The sequence below is a fragment of the Opisthorchis viverrini genome (assembly GCF_000715545.1).
Source record: "Opisthorchis viverrini unplaced genomic scaffold opera_v5_14, whole genome shotgun sequence".
NCBI classification, from domain to species: Eukaryota; Metazoa; Platyhelminthes; class Trematoda; order Opisthorchiida; family Opisthorchiidae; genus Opisthorchis; species Opisthorchis viverrini.
The window spans coordinates 1669174-1691686 of NW_008751670.1; the positions used below are offsets into that span (position 1 = coordinate 1669174).

Genomic DNA, 22513 nt, shown 5'->3' on the forward strand with positions numbered 1-22513 from the left:
GGATGTAAGGTGGGTTATGAGCGACCAAGCCCAACAAAAATTTACTCCAAGTTCACAGCAAATAGTGCCATCAGAGCGTCCTAGATCCATAGTTATCAACCGGTGTCTCTACAAAATGTTTCGTGGATTTTCTTTTACGTGATCTTTCGGCTGTAACGCCCTAGCTCATGGATAGCATGCAACAGCAGCAATCAATAGGTCAGAGGCGGACTAGAACTACGGGCCACCGGGTAGACAGCCCATGGATCAAATGTTGCGCGATCTCGAACTGCGTGACAGTGTCAGCTCATAGCAGGCGTTCTGGCGCCCTCACAAAGACTGCTACCGCCCCCCCCCCCCGGTAGAAGTCCTACAGGACTGAACAGTAACCGAAACACATACCAGTAACTGTGAAATTACTACCCATTTTACTATGGGATTCATCTGACTGTGACTGTAACCCAGAGCACGTTACTTATGTCAGACGCTGACAGCAGTTACATGTAACGTGATTTGGATACAAGTGAAGCAAATCTATCCCCAAACAGGCAAATAGAAACAAAATTAGCCAGCATGCTGATTGAAACGCGTACCATTCTTCGCCCATCATCATCTACTTAATCTGTAGAGCGACAGCGCAAAGCTAGTGTTCAGTCATAATTTGTGGATCACTACACAAAAAACGCCAGACTCACGTGACAAACACGGTGACCTGGTGGACTCACTTTTAACCGGGTAAGTAGACCCATGTTGATCAGAAAAAAGGCCTGAGATTCCGGTCCAAAGACATCCACTAGAATAAAAATGTGATGGATGAAAACAGCCTGGAGAGATTTCTGACATCAGAATGGCTTCCATTAGCCACCAGATCGTGGAATGGTAGAGAGGAATGGATCTTAATATCAAAAAATCACTTACAAGGAAGTACGACCAGGTATTATATTACGGTACAATGTGAAAACGTGCTTGACAATTATTAATTATTACATACTTATTATCTTATTGGAGGCAATTTGAAAACGAAAAATTAGCGAATCGCATGAGACTAATATGATTTAAGTCGTAGTGCCCGTTTGGACGACAGCCAAGGTAGACCAATTTCGACATGCCAAGCGTCTGATAGTCAGAACTCATCGGAAGATAAACTGTAAAATTCAGAGAAAAACTAGAAACGACGCACAGCTGTTTCATTCTTTTTGGAAATTGCGGTCTGAATCTCCCGGATACTACGGTATAATTGAACCAACAACACTAGTTATGGGTGCTAAGCACTACAGTTTCGAACAATGGCTGGCCAGCGAAAGTGTGATTCGTTTTAAAAGATTCAGGATAAGGGGCCTGTCATCATCTATCGCGTGGTTTTATAGCGTGTGTCGCGGCATCGGTCGCACATCTTGAGGCACTGGTAGGTCAGGAAAACTAGAGTTTTTCCGATTTGGACAGACTACTCACGTACCATCAGTAGAGCACATTCTGAAGTTTCTTTGTGCAAGGGTACGGGGTAGCAGCTCTGCAGACTGACTGGCTCTTGCTCAACAGTGGTGTTCAGCGCCTAAACGACTAAATTTTCAGCACAGAATCCAGGAGATCGAATACAGAATCGTAATGTCTACTAAGGATGAAACAGTTTTGGAGTACCTTTCGGCCTTTCGGAAATATTGTCTGCCTTAGGCGACGTAATCTAAAGTGAAAGTTAACGATTTATCGATTGCTAATGAAACGACATTTATCTTGCAGTAACAGAGATCAGAATGAGACAAAAAAACCCGACCACTTCGGTTAACAGGAACCCACCTGCGCAACCAGAATCATGGGCTCTTTTCCGTATGAATGAGAAATCCACGTCGCAAGTTAGATCAATACCTCCCGGATCTAGCAGCGGATCACAAACTTGGTGCTTTCTGAAGCCCTATTTTTGATTAGCATAAAAAGGGTCGAAAGGGATCGACGTACACGAAACGTGTTCTTCTTGTCACCCAAATGACCGTAGTCAACAAGCAATGCTGCACCACCGTCCTGTGCGATCCGTTGACAAATCTCGTCGGTTAGTAGAAGCGCCCGGGGAGAGAGTTCACAAAATTCGCGCCCTTCCAGCAGAGTGGCAACAAGCTGCGAAGAAAGTGGATGAAAGGCAGGAGAGACATGTCAGTTACAGACTATCGAATTTCAGCGATGGCTAAGCTGATCGGATCTACTTTATCGTGCTAGTTCGGAAAGAAAACAGAGACATACTGGTAGATAGGCGACCTGAGCAGGTGTCCTGTTTGGTGCTTGAACGAAACAGAGTTTACTTTCTCCGCTGTCTTCTTCGGATAAACCAACTAGAACTTCATGCCACTGGCCATTAGGATCCTTCTGTGAGACGGGTTGATTAGAAACTATCGGTCAACGTACTTGGAACTGGTGAACAGGCAGAGCATCCAAAAATTCATGGGCCAAGATAAAAGCTGGTTGCCCATGGGGAACATCTCGAAAGTCTGTGTGCCACACGGTTGACGGTGCAGGCAAACCCAGTTTCTCGACTGTTTTCCCAATGGAATCTTGTTGTAGCGAACGCATTGCAGGACTGACTTCGACCAAATGAAGCGTCAACGCGTTGTATACAGAAGGGAATCTAGAAAATACCTACAGAAAAGCAAACAAAAGTATGCTTAAGGTCCGTCTGAACTTACTTATGTTTTGTCCCCAAGAGCGTGTGCACAAAAATACAATAGCAAACATAGGACCATAGGATTGAGAAACAGGATGAGGAAAAAGTCAGTAAATTGAAAGCCATCAATCTATTTCCCTCTTCGACTTTGAGCAGACCAACAGATAGGGTAGATGATGACTGTTTCAGTCTTTTATACAATTTTTGCTACGAAGCAACTGACCGAGATGACCGATGATATATATGATAATATGATGACCGAGTGAGACTTGCTGGAGTTTTCACAGCCCCAGTGGACCTGATCTCGATTTGAACGCCTCACTAGTACATGCCCTCACACACACAGGCAGAGATACGAACGAATGAGATTTTCTCTCTCTGGGTGAATCGATCTGAACCACTGTTCACTGCGGTTGGGTGCTTCTAGGCAAGAACAGATCGGTACAAACAAAAGACAACGCACGTAGTGATGCGTTCCAGTAAACCGACTTAAAAGGAGTCACTTAACTCCGGGGAAGTATCATTTCATTGATGCGAAGCCATGGGTTTTTATTGGACTATAAACAACATTGTTCGCCGCTCTTCGTATGCTTCGTTGGCTGTGAAGTGTGTGACTGGTCCACAATCGGATTGGCTCTAAAACATATGGGGTCAGTTGATCTTTGTTCAAAGTCACCGATTGTTTTAAACTTCGGTGTTGACTGCGAAAACTGAGCGTCGCCAGCAGGATGATAGAAACTGGAGTTCACCCTCATCGAACAGCTGTTAGTTGCATGGAGGGCGATCTATGGAATTTGTGTCATTCGTGTCTGATAGTGATGTCAGATACTGTGGGGCGCTGGTCTCACCTCAGGCTCTCTACTGCCTGATAAATCCACACAGAGTCAAAGCATTGGATTTCGGTCGGCGGTAATTATCCGCGTTTGTCCCACACTATAGTTAGCGACCGCTACAAATGCAATTAACCCATAATAATCTGTCTCAGGTAAATGTTTCAGCGAACCTTATAAACTTGATAAGGTCGTATTATGTTCAGGCGAAGGCGTCCACGACAATGATTATTCAGGGACGAGGATAACGGCTATTTCCAACGACAATAGATTTTCAGTAGGACTATGCACTAAAGATTACGTACGGCGTACTACCTAATTATCTTGGAAAAGTAACAACAGTCTGTAACAGCTACTCACTCGCACTGATGACTTTACCCTTAAAAATGGACCATGAGACGGGATTTTTTATCGCCAATTTCTCAGTCAGCAGGTGAGGAGTGAGTGGACCGAACGAATCCCAACTTTCCGAGTGCATGGCTCGATTGGACTTCCAAGATGTAAGGTCTTTGAAGAAATGGAGCTATTCATCGACTGCGCAAGACTCAGCTCTTTTCAGTCAAAGAAGTTACTATAGAGACTCGTAAACCAAGGACCGCGTGTACCTATCTGTCATCCGTTTCATTTTCCCCTTTAGTTGTGAGGCTAGCTAGGCTCTTAAGAGCTGGACATCATCGGGGTTTGGAGTCTTCGGATCGATGTGTTTGTGGAAGATACTTAGTGTTCCTGGCACTGTTTTCCGTCCAGTAAAGCGGCAGTGAAGCACCGGTGTTGGACACTGATGTCATGCCATCGATGATGATGATGCCAGTGAAGCGGTACTCAAACGCTTCTGTGCTATAGAGGATTTGAGCACACTAACTCGACACTGCCGGCTTCAGTGATTCGGAAGTGTCCTGTGGAATCTGTCCATGCGACTAAGGACACAACTGCTTCCATTATCACTATGCTCTGACTGAAGGTGACTGAAGTGACGTCGATAAGCTTGGATTCCACGCGTCGATGGACTGAAAATGTGGTTTCATCACGCCGCGTGCTTTCACTGTTGCGATAGACGAAATCAACAGAATCAAGTCATTTGGGAAACCGCATTAAGTAAAGCAGGTAGGGTAAACACAGGGAAGATTCACACAGATGCAACCGAAAACAGGCGAGCACTCGTTAGGTGGAACTCAGAAGAAGTACACCGAATAATAGTCCAACACCCAATCGGTTTATTCAAGCACAAAGAAAAAGCGGGAATTGTGTCCCAAAAAGAGGGAGGAAAATTAACGGTCAGGATGAATAGAAGTGCAGCTACTGATAGACCAAGGCAGCAACAGCAAAACCGCCTCAAGCAAAGTTGCATCTCGCCGTACGCATGATATTGAAAACAAGCAAACCCTTACTAGGCAGACCAACCAGGCACTGGACGAGTAAGTGTCCTGTCCTGAAGACTTTCACGCCATAAGGAAGTATAAGCGCGCGACTCAAAGAGCCCATAGCGCTTGGCTTAACGGTAAACTGTCCAATTTACAGTTCGGAAGAGGTAGGAGATACAGTGTGGTGGCATTTGGTTCCATCATATTCTCGACTGGGGTGCTATAACGCAGAGGCATATGACGAAATATTGGTAGCTCGGGTGTGATTGCAATTGGCTGATCAGATGGCTGTTGATCTGTTTGCCAGTAATTGGCTTGCAAACGTTTCGTCTCCAGTCAAGGAGACATTATCAGTGCGCTGTTGATTGGGTCAACTGACGATGCCTCCTCAACTGGGGACGAAACAGTTCAACTGTACTAATCTGGGATAGACAACACCTTATAATACAGGTGATAAGGAACCAGAAGTAATACACTCACTCGAAGTATGTCGCAGACCAGAGTTCCTCGGCCGGGACCCAGTTCAATGAACGAAAAAGATTGTGGGCGTTGAAGTTCTTGCCATTCGTTTACAAACCAAACACCGATCAGCTGATGACAGGACAACAGTGAGGAAGTTTCAATGAAGAGTTACCTCGCCAAAGATTTGACAAATTTCTGGTGATGTGATAAAATCGCCGAATTTGCCGAAAACGTCCGACTTCATGTAGTAACCCTAAGTTGCACCAATCAGCGGATAAATATATAGACAACACAAACTAACATGGAGGGGGTTGGTTAGGGATTCTTTCATAAACTCTGCAACGGATATCGGTCCGAATGTGGAAATCCTCTCGAAAAGATGCTGCTGCAGAGCGGAGGCCGAATATGTTCGTCTTGGTGGTATAATAAAGCGAGAGGCGTTGCGAAGCCATGAGTACATGGTTAGGCAGAACGAAACCAACGAACAAACACAGGCAGTGTCATATAGATAGCTGAAGTAGAAATGAAAGCAGTGATCAGTCGGTTTGGTAGGAAGATCGGAAAAGCAAGTCACCCATGGAGGCCTCGAAAAACACTTGGTTACAAATATACGAGGCTTCATCGCTACTGAATGTGTCCTTCCATGCGTATGGGATTTTATTTTTGTTGGGCTTTCCATAAAGCTCACATAAACCCTCAGGTGATTTTCGACCCAACTCGAACTAAAGTAGTCCCCATCCAATAGGCAACTTCCAAACATTCGACCCCTCTGGAGGAGATGATTTCAGCGAACTGAAAATTTCTTCCACAGGATATTTCCAAATAAGCAACCACCGGAAAGCAACCGAGAGCAAGCAGAAGCAGTTAGGTCCCAGATATTAGCATATCTAGATCATAACTAAGTGGGAGACTACCAAGTCCGGTATACAACTGAGCTGGCAAAATAATGAGGAAACAACAGAATGGGGACGTGCTACTGGTGAGAGGAAGAGAGAGTATAGATCTGTCTATTGGCCAACACAAACTAAGCGGTTACAAGCTATCAGACACGAAATTAAAAACCTCATATTTTGGAAAGTGAACATTCTCAAGTGCCCTCTTGCACTTGCCTGGGCTTTGTTTGAATATTAACCAACAATGAACGTACACTGCAAGGCAGTTCAGTGAATTCCATGCCAACCTTTTATCAGAAGACTGGACGGCCCTTTGACGCTTGGCCAGACCCTGCTCACATGTTTCACCAGTAGTATGAACCTTTACGTTGGCGGGTGAACAGTAAAAATGCCTGTAACTAATAAGATTATTAATAATAATCGTTCAGCTGCAGCATACTTTTAGTGCCCAGATGCCGTGACGCCCGAGGGAAACACAAGGGAAGGGCTACTGCCAGGTTGTCCAAGCCTAGACAGGAGCAGTTGAGATACGGAGGTTGGATTCGAACCACGGACTATCCAGTCAGTGGGAAACACAAGGAAGGGCTACTGCCAGGTTGTCCAAGCCTAGACAGGAGCAGTTGAGATACGGAGGTTGGATTCGAACCACGGACTATCCAGTCAGTAAGTCTGATCTTTACCCACTGAGATGTCTAAAACCAAAAACCTTGGAAATGGAGTCAGTTAGGCACGCCCACTGCAGCTGTTTCGATAAGGGATATGCATTCAATCGGATGATGGACATTGAATTTAGCATTATACCATTCGGGGATGTGCTTGACCATCGAGACAATGCTTGGTTAGATATAAGAACAGGGTCTAGCCTTTTGGTTGTAATCATGTACACTTTTCACCAATGCCTGTAACGTATGTGTTCAAAGGAGAGCCTCCAAGTCTGAGATCACCGGTCGGATGCATGAATGAGCTGTGCGCGCCCTTGTAAATCTGTCTCGGTCGATGAAAATACGGTTCTTGCCTGGGATCCATGGGATACATGTCACTCGACCACCATTAAAATTAGTAGACTTGCAACAAAAATGCGATCATGAAATTGCGGGCAAAAAATGGATCGTAAAACTGTCGCAGTGTGTGCTTTACAGAAGGATATTTCAGATATAAATACCAGAATATTTTTCGGAACCAGGTAGGTGCAGACTGAATTCGCGTCACAAAGAAACCAAAACATGGCAGGATTCCGACCGATGCTCGGTATCTGGTTAGCTGACTGATACTATCTTAATTCCGAGTCATCTAACGTCTCAGAAATCCTGTGCTAACGCTTTTTAAAAAGGAATCGACACATTGGATACTGAAGGTTCACACAATCTGAGCAAAGATTTGGTCAGTCCCGAAAGAGTCATCCACTAGGCGCTTCATCGGGTTTTTTTTCCAGTTGATATAACAGGACCGGTCACGTGACATTCTGCCACAAGGCCTGTCATGTCACTTCGCCCACGCACACGTGGCTGCCTGGTTTAACCAACATGGGAAAATCTTCACAAAAATCGGCTACTCGGCACCACTTCCGCAGATATTCTCAACGATTTTACTATCATTGTGCAGAACGCGATAGCCATCAAACTTGCTAGACGACGGAGCTCCTCGAACAAAGCATCACGCGACTGATCACTGCACAACCATGCGAACCCCCAGCCTGTAAGGAGCGTACAGTGAAACGTTTCTTCAGAATCCAATACATTGTCTTCCCCTATTTCCAAGTCTAGACAATTAGCGCTTATGAGCACTCAGAACTCTCAGGAATACCCACTTGGGTGGCTGCAAGCGGTAGGGTTTTCAAGCTAATGGTACTGGCCGAGCTAAGAAGCCACTGACGTTGAGCGAAGTTGTTCCAATATCCTATTCGAACTTGACGCGTTACTCAATGTGTTCATGCGGCACAGAGATGGTCGTAACGCAGAATCTGTGTGACAGCGGCTCAAGCCAGACCCGAAGACTCATTCTAAGTTCACGGTATGATCACCGCACCTTTGAAAAGATGGGCGGGGATGACACTGATGGTTCAGGTCTCTAAGAGCAGTCCCGGCAAGTGATCCTGATTGATTTGACTTGACTATATCCTCTGTGGAAGTATAACTGGAATTTCGGTCATTTGATGCGAGCAAGTTCCCGCTACTCCAAAAGCACATGTTGAACATCTCTGGCACCAGTGCCTTTGAACAACGGTCTCCATGTGAATGATAGCCGAGATGCGGACAAGGTCAGTGGAACCTCATCGTAACTCTTGGGGATATTTATTGCAGTCACACGACTACAGTGAGTCTTTTCTGAAGTGACCACTTTTCGCAGCGTTTTAAAGCCAATCTTGATCAGACTCCCCCAGAAAAGATCGAAGGTCAATTAGGCAAATGCCATGAGCTAATATACATCCACCACACTGGTTCAGCTCACCAGCTATCAATGAACGTTTTGCTTAATTTTGAGGGTCACTTTTCCTGTTGTACGTGGTTTGGAGGCAGAACATTGATAAAAAATCCGCTGGCTATTCTATTACTCTTGACACTGACCAGTTTAAAGTCACCTACAAGCTTAGATCTTGTCTCGAATGACTCAACGCCATTGGAGAATGAGTACTCAGAACGGGACTGCCTAATAATGTAGTATAGCCGTCCTTTGGGGTGAACTAGTCAGAACAATTGCGCGAGGACAGAAGTAAGATTATCCAGACGAGTGATGTGAATAAAAATTCACTCATTAACGTCGAATATCACTTCAGTGCTACAACTTGATGACGGAATCCTATGAGCACAGAAGTTCTATTGCCAGCGAAAAATCCTGCCTCAACCTACGCAATTATTGGAATATGATTTTTTTACGATATTACGGAATGGTTGGAGTGTGCGAATATCTATGATGATCAAGGCTCGTGTGTAAGCAAATATACTATGGCATGCTTCTCGAAAAGCTGCACACCATACGCCGGTGCACGATTGTATTGGAACCTTACCTGTGGGCATTCTAAGTGAGGTTTAGGTTCTCCCACATCCGTTCGAAACCGAAATTCAAGCCAACAATTATCCGAATTCTTTGTTCCTGATGAGTAGAACTTGTCAGTGAATCCTCCCGGGTTTTCGAATACTTTCCTAGGTTTTGTAGGTGGTCAATGACCGGCGAATCAAGCTCGGTGAGCAAAACAACAACAGGATCGACGGTGGTTTTCATCCTTTTAGTCTCACAAAAGGTGTTCTGAATGATCAACAGTACACTTTCGAGCTGTGAAGCACTGACAGCAGCAGAATGATTCAACCGATAACTACATGGAAGACAAACTAGTCTCGAGCAGTACCATCACCCTACTTGGAGTTTCAACGAGGGGTGGGGGATTATTAGGACAGTGATACAACAGAGCTAAGGGCCAGTGACAACGGATGGTATACATAAACGGTTGTCACTCGTTCAAAAGCCCAAACGATTACAGAAACAGTCAGCTGAGAACTATGGCTGTCAGCAGGACATATGAAGGAAACAAACTCGCACCGTTCGTTTGCCCGATAACGCTGACGATGTATCTAAAAACAGAGTGGATTTGACGAATCTTAGTGCCCCTACAATTGATAGCTTTGAAGACTCGGAAAACCGTACTGCTTCATCTTGGGATGTCTGGAACAGACAAGGCTTCTATGGTGTGGAGAGCGGACTATCGAATCAAATTCCTTGGTCATGCAAAGTTGTCGACTCCCTTCGTTTGACCTTTCTAGTGTTATCAAAGGACCTAAATCATTTTCTGTGCAACTGTCCGTGAGCTCGCGCTCACTCCCAAAGGCCAAGAATCTTCCTCCCACGAAATCCGATAGCTATTTCCCGCCCAGGATGGTTTCGTGATTTTCTGTGTCAACCTGGTGTCAAGTTGCAGTCCGTCGACGATGCGTCAGCATGCGAACGACGTGATCAAGGCCAAGCAGCAAGGTCATGTCCATGTCAAAAACCTAAACCCTGTGTGGCCACAGTGATTTCGTGGCCCATTTCACATTGTTAGTGAAATGGGAATTAGCTGTAGTTAAAACTAAGGATAAGACCCATGACTATAGGAAGACTTCCTAACTTCCCCATTGGCGTATACGTGGAATAAAGAAGAGTACGCGGCACCCGGCTGCTCCGACCAAGAAATAGTAAACAAGGTCCCGCAAGGCTACCAGGTCTATTGGAATACGGCAAAACAGAGCAATTTTGATACACATTCGTCGACCTTCGAAACGAAGTGATTGCACAATACGAAGATTAAAACTGATGGAACTGCCCGGTGTGTTGACCACTCTAACCATTCGCTAACGAATCATAGGAGTCTCAGGTCTGCAATACATGTTGGCAGAGAAGTGAAGACGGGCATGACGCAAGGAAGTAGACCGCATGACTTCTGACAACTTCAGAAACCCAAGAAATAGTTTTCTTTGATGTAAAAGGGGTTCGATGCTGGCTAACCTCCAGTATTTGGATATGAATCCGGAACTCTGGAAAATCGGAGTATCATCTTTCGGATTACTATACTGTGTGCTGGTACTCAATTAATGAAGATCCACGCGCGCGAAACAAAAGATTCCAAGTATGGTGGCTACAAAACTACCGATAAAAGGTCGCCGCAACCAATTCGCCCCGGTTGATTGCAAAAAATATAAAGTCACATAATATATCTTACGAATGCCACACTTTTACTATCCATGGTAAGGGATTCGCTTAGTAAAGAAGGAATGCGTTTCTAAGCGTGAGGCATCACAGGCTCATTCGAAATCGCCCTAATTAGGGGTTTTATCGCCTAATTGAGAGGCTGTTTTATTGCGGACATTGTTTTCAAGGAAAACGGAGGTCCAGTCGCTAGGCAACGAAATACAGTATGGATGTAATTTCATAACAAAATTCAGGTGTACCTTGGCGAAACCATGCACACCGCTAATGATGTCTACTTGAATGGCGACGGAATGCTTGTCAAGCTCTGAACAAGTAGCCTATATAGCAATGCCCATTCACTAAGTCCTTCAAATCACTCTCAGGCGTCTGAAGCATTATGCTGTCGTTCATCCGTGGTGACCGCATGGCGTATGGGAGCCGCGCAGTCTGTGGGAAGCATGAATCTACGTGACCGGCTTAGAAACGCGCAACCAAGAACCATTCGAATAGCGGATCTTCCGGCTAGGAATCAGTATCTACCTTGTGTTGTATTGTCAGTCACTTTGATAGGTCCGAAAATAATTGCCCGGAAGAGGCCTGTACAGTGAAAGCAGAGTTTGTACAGCCGCACATGGCGTCAAATACAAAGTTACCGTAAAAGCGAAGGAACAGATTAGAGTGATCTCCCAAAAGGAGGCCAGCGCGGACAAATAGGGATTTGGGCTCTCTTGAGGGCGATATGTCTTTTGGGGGGGTTTCGCACAATAAGTCGTATTGAAGACGAACGCTGTTGTACTCTCTTCCAGAATTCGATCCCCCTTCAGATAGTTTTCTATGGGGCGGACTGTACTCGGGCAAAAGTTTCTAAGAATGCAAATTTTCACGCCGAGGTCTTATTTACCGCAAGTATATCGGTCGAATGATTCGACTCTTAAAATGCCTTGATTATACACACTGGAGTGAACTGCATCCGCTAAAGATGAAAACTGAGCCGCAAGCAAACGGACAGAAGTCGGCGTATACAGTAGGTAAGTTAGAATTTCGAAGCATAGGCGCAACAGTGCCAGAAAAGAACAGGAACGGAACAGATAAATAGATGAGAGGGGGACACATCTGCCTACAGGCAGACAGTTTACGAACACGGGCAAAAACGTTACAACGAGCAGACTACCGATACGGGAGAGGGAGGATGGGAAGGGAAGCGCAACACAACTGATCAGAATGTGAATTGACGTCCCTCCCTCTTTCAGGTTGTGCAGCGAGAATGTACATGATTTCGATCTGACAAAAAGAATGTGGAGAAAATGCATTGCTTTCTCTTGGCTTGGAAGCGCCAAAGAAGACAGGCGCCAGGGGAATTATACATACATGAACACAGGCATGAAAGAGCAGACGGGATGGTGGATGAAAACTGCTTGTTCGATGGCAACTTGCAGTTCCTCAGAGAAGGGGTACAGATCAGCAACGACCTGCTAGATGGCAGAATAAGATGAATCATTTCAATTACGAGGCATCCATCAGATGCATCAGGTTTGTCCTACGACTGAGGTGGGTACTGAGATGGGTTTATCTCTACGAAGGCGCGTGTCCAAACCAGTGAACAGAACAAGGTGGACAGGGTGAACGCTAAGCCAGATACTCGTAGGAATCGCGTTCGTTGGTATCCCGTTTCAAGTATTCTCGGTCAATCAGGTCGGCTATACAACGCTAAAAGGCAAGAGTGAGAACGTTACGGACTTCAACAATATACGAATTGGGCGAACTCAAAAATGACCCGTATTACTTGAGTCTTTCAAGAGTCGAAATAGCACTAGTTGCCATCTGGAAATGTTACATGACCACATACCATCGGCGATTGAGAAACCTCATGCAAAAGAACTTTAAGAAGAAAAAACAAATATCGCCGTTCAACAAAACCGGGAAGTTACCTTAATTAGTGATATGGCGGGTTTGAAGCGGGCGGACAACTGCGATATGACTTCGTTGATCAGTTGTTGGTGCTTCATAATCTTTCTCGTTTTCATAATTCGGACAATGCATGCCTAGAGGTAGAAGCCACAGAAATGAGAATTTCGTTTATTGTGAAAAAGAACTCTGGAAAACAAGAAAGAGCTCATAACCAATGATCTATCGAGTAAAAAAATAAGGGTGTTTACTTTTTTCTGAAACAGATAGCGCGGCTAACGTTAGTCGTCACCGAGAGATCGACAGACGTCTAGTGTTCATAGCGAAGATCCTGGTGATAGCGGATACAACTAATGGAAATTATCATAGGTCAGTCGCTGTCTCCAATGGTGAAACGACATAAGTCGGGGATTCGATATCAAAGAGAAAGCTGATAACGCAGAACCAAAGAGCAAGACAAGAGCCTTCTCGTGGAAAACGGAGTAAACGTTTTAACTGCGTATAAATCATTGTGCGGCTTAATTTCAACCAGATATAACCAGTACAAGAATATTGTTGTACCATACACATCTGTCAAGCCATTCTGCTTATTTGAAACTGCCTACTCCCAGACCAGTGTTACCGACTTTTTGTTTCGAAAATGTTTCGATCTAGTGGCATTACCAACAGGGGCTCCGCAAGAGAATTCTACTTTCCCTAAAGCGCTGTTTTTTGGGATGCCTCCTGATTACAGGAGCCTGACCGTGCTACTTGACGGTGTCTGCAAGGTTGTGACATTAGCTTACCGAGGACAAGTGACAGCGTGGCAAGATAAACAAGTAGATGGTGTTGGATTATCCATTTCACTAGTCTAGTCTAGTACACTTTCAATCGAAATCGTCTTTGAAGTTACTTTCGTATACTGACGAAAGTGACAACACATACACATGCGGTTTATGACTGACTTGTGACCTGAAATTGGAGTGGGGGTAAATAAGAGCAAGCAAAAGCGGGCTACCGACTTACCTGGACAAACAATTTTCGATCCAAATCCACATTACCCAGTGTCTGTTCTGTTTCTTGTTTGGTCTCACTCTTCAGTGGGACATTCAAGTAAACGCGAACCCGTTTGCTATTGTGGGAAGGAGGAGAACAGAATTCAGCAATTCTGGTGAGTGATGAAAAAACGTGAATGCAGAATAATTGTGGTTGATAGCCTCTTGACTTCCTTAGTCGCTCCTAACTAGGTCTGGACATCCCAACCTGTGTACGGATGTGTTGCAGACCGAGAGGTTCATGTTTTCACTGAAAATAATTGGGCTAAATATTAATTCATAACAGCAAAATGATACCGACAAGCAGATGTAGATAGCCAAATGCAATACAAATAACCTTTCTGGTTGCCGCTTTGAAAATCCTTTCACCACGTGCACAAGCTACGAAAAGGATTGCATCGGAAATGAGTGATTATGTGACCACGTGACTGAGTGAACAGATAGCCTAATATAAATAGCCACACGATCAGCTGAACCAACCATTGACATACAGGATTTCAGGGCTGATGGTCACCTGACTGACAGTGGATGTGACAGCAGCAGTTATCGATCCGACAGAGCCAAGCAGGCCAGGAAGACATGACTGAACGAGTCGAAGCAGGTGGATACGACAGCGGTACGGAACAAATGGCGTTCAAAAGGTCAAAAAGTGTACGTCACAAACGAAAAGAGTGTGGAATGATAGGAGCTTGAGTGGCTGGAGCGAAACAGTTTTTTCTTGTGAATTTGAGTTCAGAGTTCGATTGATGATCAGTCGCATGCTACCTATGGGTTTACATTACCTACCAGGCCATCCAGGATGAAAGCCCCCCTACTCATTACGGACAACAGAATCGATATGGAATATGGCTTTTTGACTGCCGTGTAATGATTTTCGAGTTACCGGAATAAAGCCCCGTAATAGAAAAAAGGACGAGGGGAGTTGATGACAAGTTAACCAGAGCATTCAGAGTGCCCACACTTAAAACATTCACACAGACTTTATTGAATATTGTGCCAACGGCGGCGTGAGACAGCCCGTTTGCTGAATATTGTGAGGAATAATATCAATATGGTATGAACTCCATCGAGTCTTTAGGGTATGTAATTTCAAATTGTATATGAGCTCGAAAATGGCTTGACAACACTACTGAGGTTCCGGCCCAGAGAACCACAACTATATGTGCCATCAGTCTCGTGTTTTCCGTGAAATCAGGAGTTTCAAACATTCATGTGGAATGCAATAATTCGGGTGAGTCCATCATGTGGGTAACACGCTCCCCTAGAAAGCTTCAGCAAGCCTGATAAACTCTAAGAGCTGAACTCGGATTCAGCTTTTACATCACAACTGCACGGCTAATCAAGGCAATCATCATGTCAGAAGGAATGTTCAGATGAGGGTGAGGTGAGTACGAATTCCACTGTTACCAAAAACAAAGTCTGGTCTCATGGGTTAGCTGATTATAAGGCACAATTTAGTCGATCAAACGCATAGCGTACAAAGTGCTTTTACAACCACTTGTTTTTATTTTCTCGACCCATACTTAGCTTATAAGTTAGAAAGTTCGGAAACGCCTCTTGGCATGGTTGTTCACTGCATACGGTTAAAATCGTGCTCCCAATTACACTGAACTCAGAAAGCACTGTTCCACGTTGGGTGAATGCAAGACGATATCCGATCAGCTGCACTCGATGAAGACCATTCCCACAGATTCGACCAATGACGTTTCAAGGCCGTGACCACAATATTCCATTGATCGTGAGCGACATCACCCAATGCCGTGTTCATCTCCTGTGAACAAGTGTTCGGTTGAACCAATCGGACCATAGCATGAGGATCAGTGCCGTCGGAGGTTGGAGGCAGATCGAGAAGCCGGACTGACCAGTCTACACTGATTCTCTCAAAAACGTTTGCGAGACGGATGATGACCGCACCCAACTAGGTAACACGCGCCTCAAAATCAATTTTGGGTATCACAAGTGCCCAACAATACAGTGCTCCCTCTGTATAATGAAATTTCGACTGAGTGAAGTCTTGAAGGTAGAAACAACTTGACGAAATTACGAGTAATTGCAACTTTGTGACGCTGACCCTAGTTCGCTTGTTGTACGGAGTGAAACGAACCGAATCTCCCTCATTCAAAACAACGTGAGACCCGATAGACGATCACTTGTGTGTGGTTTGATGCGCCTAGTTTCTTCGAATTGTGTTACGGTGGCAAGGTGATTATACCGATGGCTCTAGTGAATCAGCCATTCTTCTCTAACAAATCAAAGTTGTGCATTCTAGTTAAGTAGGGCGGAACAATTCAGCGATTACTAGCGCGCATAGCATTAGCAATTACAAGGGACAACACGCATCATAATGCAACAAACTAAATGACAGTTTATACAAGGCGGCTCTACGTGGGACCTGTCGTGAATATAGAGAACTAATTCACTTAACTTCATAAAAACCATCCGGGAATAATCGAAAACTACTTCTTGGTGCCCGGAAGAGTTGGTCAGCGCCAAGTTATTGGGCTAAAGCAGTTGATTCGGAAAGCATGAGATGGGGCAAAAAATTTGTATACAGTACGGATGTCAAACATGATGTCGCAGCTGATGACATCGGTGAATAGTGCGCTTCTGCTTAGACTATAGACCGAACGGTGTCGTTAATCTAAGGTGAAACAATACCAATATTTTGTTGTTTTTTCTCACCGGAGTGCACTAACGTACTACCACAAAATAGCTATTCTGGATTGAAGAAAGCCCAAGGATGTTTGACTTGCAACGCCTTGATGTAGAAGTGCTGGCGAAGAACTGACGCCATGTGTGACCAAAAGGGGTGCTGATTAGTAAGTACAAATTGATGGAAAATACTGGTAATTTATAAACACACTAGTGAATGCCCTGAACATAATTTGATGCGACGAATTATCGACATCAAATAAAGATGAGCGTGCAAGCCGACCGTGAAGTGTGGTGGGCACAGAAAGCCAAGTAAATGGAAGAGACCCAGAAGGCCGATAATGCCCGAAGATTATTCGTTGGTCCGTGCGATCGGGCCCCGGAAACCACCTTTGAGCGAAGCCATCAGGGATAGGAATGAGTGACCATCTCGAATAAAGAACACCTCGACCGGTGGGCTGAATATTTCGAGCAAAAATTGTCATGGCCTCCAGCTGGTAATCGCCTGGACCCCACAGGTTACGTAGAACCCTGGACGGTGAACGTCGAACCACCTACGACTTCGGAGGTTTATGACTGTATATGTTCTCTTGAGCGCCACCGAGATGCTGGTCTGGATGACGTCCCACCTGCATTGTTCAAAGACGGGGGTGAAATCCTCTGTCAACGCTTGCATTTCGGAAGTCAGTGATAGTACCCATTTTCAAAAAAGGGGCTCGTAGTGAGTGTGGAAACCACAAAGGATAAGTTCGACCCCGGTTGTAACGAGACTGTTGGCGTCACTGGTGCTTCCTCGCCTTGCGATGGCCCGTAGACGCTGACTCGAGAGCAGCAAGCGCGATTCCGGCCTGGTAGGGGTTGCGTTGACCAAATCTTTACACTCCGTCAGGGGCTGGAACAACGCCATACGTATAAGCGATCCAAAATTCTAGTATTCCTGGATTTCCGAGGCGCATTCGACTCGGTTGATCGGTCTGTTCTTCTTGAGACGCTTGCCCACGAAGGAATGCCCCGGAAGTTTGTTAACATAATAAGCTCTTTGTAATCTCCAGACTTCCAGACATGAGATTATACGTCGAGCTCTCCAAAAGCTTCCGTACACAAAGTGGTGACCGTCAGGGATGCCCACTCTCTCCATTCCTACTTAACATCGTGATCGACGAGATAATAACACGAACGCTTGAAGGTCTCAAATAGCCTGTGAAGAAAACCTTGTCGATCTGGAATATGCAGACGACATCGTTCTCGTGTACGAAGAGGAGGAAAAGGCGCAAGTATTCTTGGATGAACTGACCAAAGTCCTTTGGTATGCACTTTGCACCCACAAAGTGCAATATCATGCTCGTGGACGTGCAGTGACTGAACACACCACTTACAATCCAGGGAGAGGTACTGGAAGTTGTGGAGCGTTTCACGTATCTGGGAAGCTGTATTAGTTCTGACTGTAGTGTGACAGATGAGGTGAATGCACGAATCTGCAAGGATCGGGCCGCGTTTGCTAACTTGAGACACCTTTGGCATCAGAATGGTTTATCCCTGAATCTGAAGGGACGTGTGTATCAAGCTACAGTACGGGCTGTTTTGTTGTACGGCTGTGAAACTTGGCCTGTTCGAGCAGCGGAACTGAGACGTCTTCAGGTGTTCGACAACCGTTGTCTCAGAACCATAGCTCACGTGGGTTGGTGTCGGCGAATCCGTAATGAGGCAGTTAGAAACCGCGTTTTCGGTTGTGCGACGGGTACTTTCATTGAAGAATGTGTCCAGCACCAGAAGCTGCGTTGGTTGGGACGTGTTGCGGATGCCTAACCATCGTTTGCCGACGAGAATGCTATTTTCCATGCCCAACTCAGAGTGGCGTAAACAGAGAGGTGGCCAACCCTTGACTTGGCAGAGGAGTATGAAGGAGATCACGAAACGCTTGGGTGCTGCCGATCCTACTCGCCTTCCAGGATTGGGACCGCGTGGTCCTCAATGCTCCTGCAAGATATGGCTGCCAACCGATGTCAGTGGCGATCTTGTTGTCAGTTTCTATCCAGATTGCCTGAATGAGTGTCCGGAAGTGTAGGCACCTCGGAATGATTGTAGTAAGCTAGCACTAAGCTCCTTCCCATTCCACCTTTATTCTCTTCTTCACAATAAGGATTTCAAATAAATCATGGTTGTACGGCAGCGAAGCATCGGTGTTGAACACTCATGGCATGCTGTCGATGATGATGTATGCTCAAGATAAGGTAGAAAGGATGATTTCAACAGTGATTCGCACACTACAGATTCTATGAAAACTGCGCCATTCCGGCACAGCTCTGATCGCACGTACCGGGTTGGTGATGGCATGGTTTTATTAGGTATGACGTAAACATCGCGGATGGGCGTGTGACATGCACGTGCATCTAGTCGCGAACCTTAGTATACACGTTTTGGTAAAAGCACCCTATTAAAAACCCGACATAATCACGAGGATCATGAAAAAAGCGAACTTTCACAGATGTGTAACGTCAAAACAGGTGGTGTCAACTGAGTATTGACAGTTGTGCGTCAAGGAGACATACCCAAATTGCTGTGATACGCGAAAGATCTGTACAAGCTGCTCGTGGGCGCGCGGAGCGGCTCAACTAGTCGGATCAGAGCTATTACAGTAGCTTGCAAAAGTCACGAAAAAACGAGCTCCTCATGTCGCCTCGCACTAAAGCACAGCTTTTATGAATAGCGGTTCACCTACTAGATACGCCTTGCTCGCGCAACTCGACGCGTTCGTAATCAGCTCAAGGATATGAACAGCTTCGCTGTCACTGTAGACAGTCACTATGCCCCAGTCTCCTGGCAACGATATCCAGAAGAAATAGTGCCAGATAACACGCTGTTGCCGAAGCGGAAAGAAGGACCAGTTTGTACCCTGAAAATACATGTCTGCAAGATATACGCGTAGCAGCTGTTCGGGAGATGAAGAGACATGAAAACTTGTTGGAGCAAACACAAAAACGGTCAGTGAGAGGGATTAAGTTATCAGTGTTTGCGACGAACAACCATCCGTGGTATCCGCGCTGAAAAATTCAATCTTTTGCGCTGCAAATCACCACATGCCACATTCTTCCACACTCGGCAGTCCTCGGGAAAACGTGGTGTATTGCTCGATGGACGGTATTCCTTATTTTTTTGAACCCATCAGTGACAGAAACTGCGTTCGAAGCGTTCGCTCATTTAGTCTACAAACGATCATACGGAAGTTGGTAAATTCGAACACATTGGAGAGGTATTAGCATTCCAGAGAGAATGACAACCCACGTAGTGCAGCAACATGCAGTCATATGGTCGTACCAAAGCAAGAATCACTGCAAATGAGTGACACTAGCTGAAATCGTTCTCTCGCGCAGCGACTCTCAACAAACTAATTCAATTTGCTTTAGGATGAATACTTCAGAGATATTTTTGCGACATATTTGAGGTAGAGATATGTTCAGCGTTATATTAGTGCTCGACTTCACTATCATCGCAGTGTTGCAATTCTGACAAAAAGCCCTATTTCTCACAAGATGGGCCGTTCTCATGGTTCTTGGATGATCTTGGCTTCGAAGCTGTCCAAAGCTCTTCAGATGTTTTGTTTTTTGAAGGAACACAATTCATCAGCATCATCATCGACAGCCCACGACCGGTCTCGCCCATCCACTTCAGGCTCATCGGGTTGTCGTTCAGCTGTAGCACGCTTTCGGTGCCTAACAGCCAAGCCACCAGAGGGAAACACGAGGGCTGGGATACTGCCAGGCTGCTCAGCCCTAGACAGGGGAAGTCAAGAGGCAGAGGTCGGATTCAAACCACGGACCTTCCGGTCAGCAAATTCGCGCTCTGACCACTAAGCCATCTCGCTCCCCGTCAACCTTATTTTCTACTTGAACCCTAATTGCACGAAATTCGACGTACACTAGTTTGCATACTATTTTGGTTTTGACAGAAGGCTCAACTGAATTCAATTCATCCGGTTGTTTAAGATGTTTTTCAACTGAATCTGTTGCACAAGGCCTCCTCATATTTCAGTTGGTACGATATTCGAGATATCGCAGTGCAGTATCAAGACGGAATACACTATTCATAGGGCCGCTGCAACCTCAAATGTTTTCCACTAGCATCCTATTGCATTTTGTTTTCTCATAGGCTCTCGAGGTCTCTTTACCTGAAGACAATAATTGACCGTTTCAATCCAACACACAGTGCCAATAATTCATCAGTGGAAGCCAAGCTCTCCGGATCCAGCATATGATACCAAGTCCCCGATCAGGTGTTATTGCTAAATGCGCGTCACTCTGTTCTTTTCAACTTGGATCACATGTTTTGATGAGCAGAGATCAGTAAGGAAAAACTCAGCTGATGCTACCGTGGTATCTTGATCCCTAGGTAGTCTTGGTTGATCGGTGGTGGGTTGGGTTTTGCGTGCATCACCGCTACATCACAATAGAGAAAAACCACTCGACTAAAAGGTAGTTGTCGTTTAAAACGCGTGGCTTCAGGTTCCTACCACGTCTATTCGCTAATTTGACGATTATGGTTGCTCCGATCTTTCTAAACCGATTATATGGATCAGGTATCGTATCAACAAGTACAAACCCCGGTTTGTAACACTCGCATCAGTTGATTTCTGATCGAGTGCTGTATCCCCATAGGGGATTTACTGTTTGTCGTCCGCTATAATAAAGCGCTTCAAGTATCGTAAAAACGGTCTTCAGGAGCAACAAAACTAGTCTGTTGGGGTGAAAGCAGATACCATAAACAGGCAACTACCAACAGGCATCCAGTCAAACAGAGACCTTTCAGCTCAATGGCTTCGAACAGTATTAACACCTGCGAAGTCAGTCGCGAGGGTTCCCGAATCACCGCAGTTGCGTAACTGGAAGCGATGGGGGAGTCAGTTTAACAGCCGTACTTGGATCTTGAGTCCTCGTTTCAAAAAGATAACACACGCCAATAGCGTAGGAGTCCAGCGTACAAGTAGGAGCAGCCATTTGTCCAGGTTTTTTCAGAGTGCGGACTAAAGGCTGCCAAACGAACTGGGGCTTGAAGAATCAATTTGAAGCGTTCACAGCCGCCCAGCTACGGACTCGTCGGTCCGTAAGAATGAACCTACGCAGAAGTCTCTATATAGGAGGTGAGGAAGAGAAAAAATACATGGAAGAGGAGAGGCAACAGCAATTTCCAGTTAGCGTTTATCCGGTCTGATGTACACAGCAAGTAAGACGACCCGGCTGATGGCACCGGGCGACGGCCAATGTAGCACGAGGTCATTTGAAACTGTGCAGTTATGTAATTGCTTGAACATGTATTGCGACACCACAAGGTGAGAATATCGCGGCGTTTCTGAAACCAATGGTTTTGAAATCCATACCTTTGCCACTCGACTTCCCCTGTCTAGGCTTGGGCGACCTGGCAGTATCCCAGCCGTCGTGCCTCCTTCGTGTGGCATGGTGGCTAGGCACCGAAAGGGTGCTACAGCTGGACGATTTTGATTTTTTTCCATACTATATTTAACACGGAAAAGAGATGATGAATGAGCGACATTATCCAAATTGCGATAGAATTGCAGAGCAGAAATCGGACAGCTGATGAAAAATTCAACCACTACTGTATCCGTCTGATGCACTTAGTAGACAGCTAAGTGAAAGTGTTATACGGCTCATTTTCTCAATCGCCAATACAACGATTAAGAAATATGAAATCAGCTACGAGCTAATCACAGGGATCGTGATAAATTAGCGGAAAATGAGTGTTTGGATGCCCATCGGGTGCTAAGGTTAGAAACCACATCCATTACCAGAAACCAATATCACATGGTGATGTGCTGCGTATGGCGAATCCTCAGTTACCGATAATGTTATTCTCGAGACCTTGAGTTCAAACAGCGTAGACTGATGCGGTTCTACGGCAGTGAAGCAGCAGTGATTTTCTCTGGTGTTGCTGGCACCAAAAATAGTGCTGATAATAAAAGTAATTCTGAAGGATCTGAGTAATGTTGGTGCATCTTGCCTTCAAGTATGGTTGGGACATGTGTTGCCGAAACACCGTCTACCGAGAGGAGTGTTGTTCTCCGTGCCTCCTTCAGAAT

At 45.4% G+C, this 22513-nt stretch overlaps 1 protein-coding gene across 1 annotated transcript in view; it reads right to left on the minus strand.

The window, feature by feature from the left end:
- The window catches only part of T265_01323 (hypothetical protein), a gene marked incomplete at both ends in the record, with an annotated part of 56957 nt that overhangs the window by 1133 nt on the left and 33311 nt on the right, over nt 1–22513 (minus strand). The window contains 6 exons of the mRNA XM_009165329.1: nt 705–772; nt 1774–1888; nt 1933–2088; nt 2212–2334; nt 2374–2604; nt 13745–13886. Coding sequence (XP_009163593.1) covers nt 705–772; nt 1774–1888; nt 1933–2088; nt 2212–2334; nt 2374–2604; nt 13745–13886 — 835 coding nt within the window. The remainder of the gene's footprint in view (nt 1–704; nt 773–1773; nt 1889–1932; nt 2089–2211; nt 2335–2373; nt 2605–13744; nt 13887–22513) is intronic.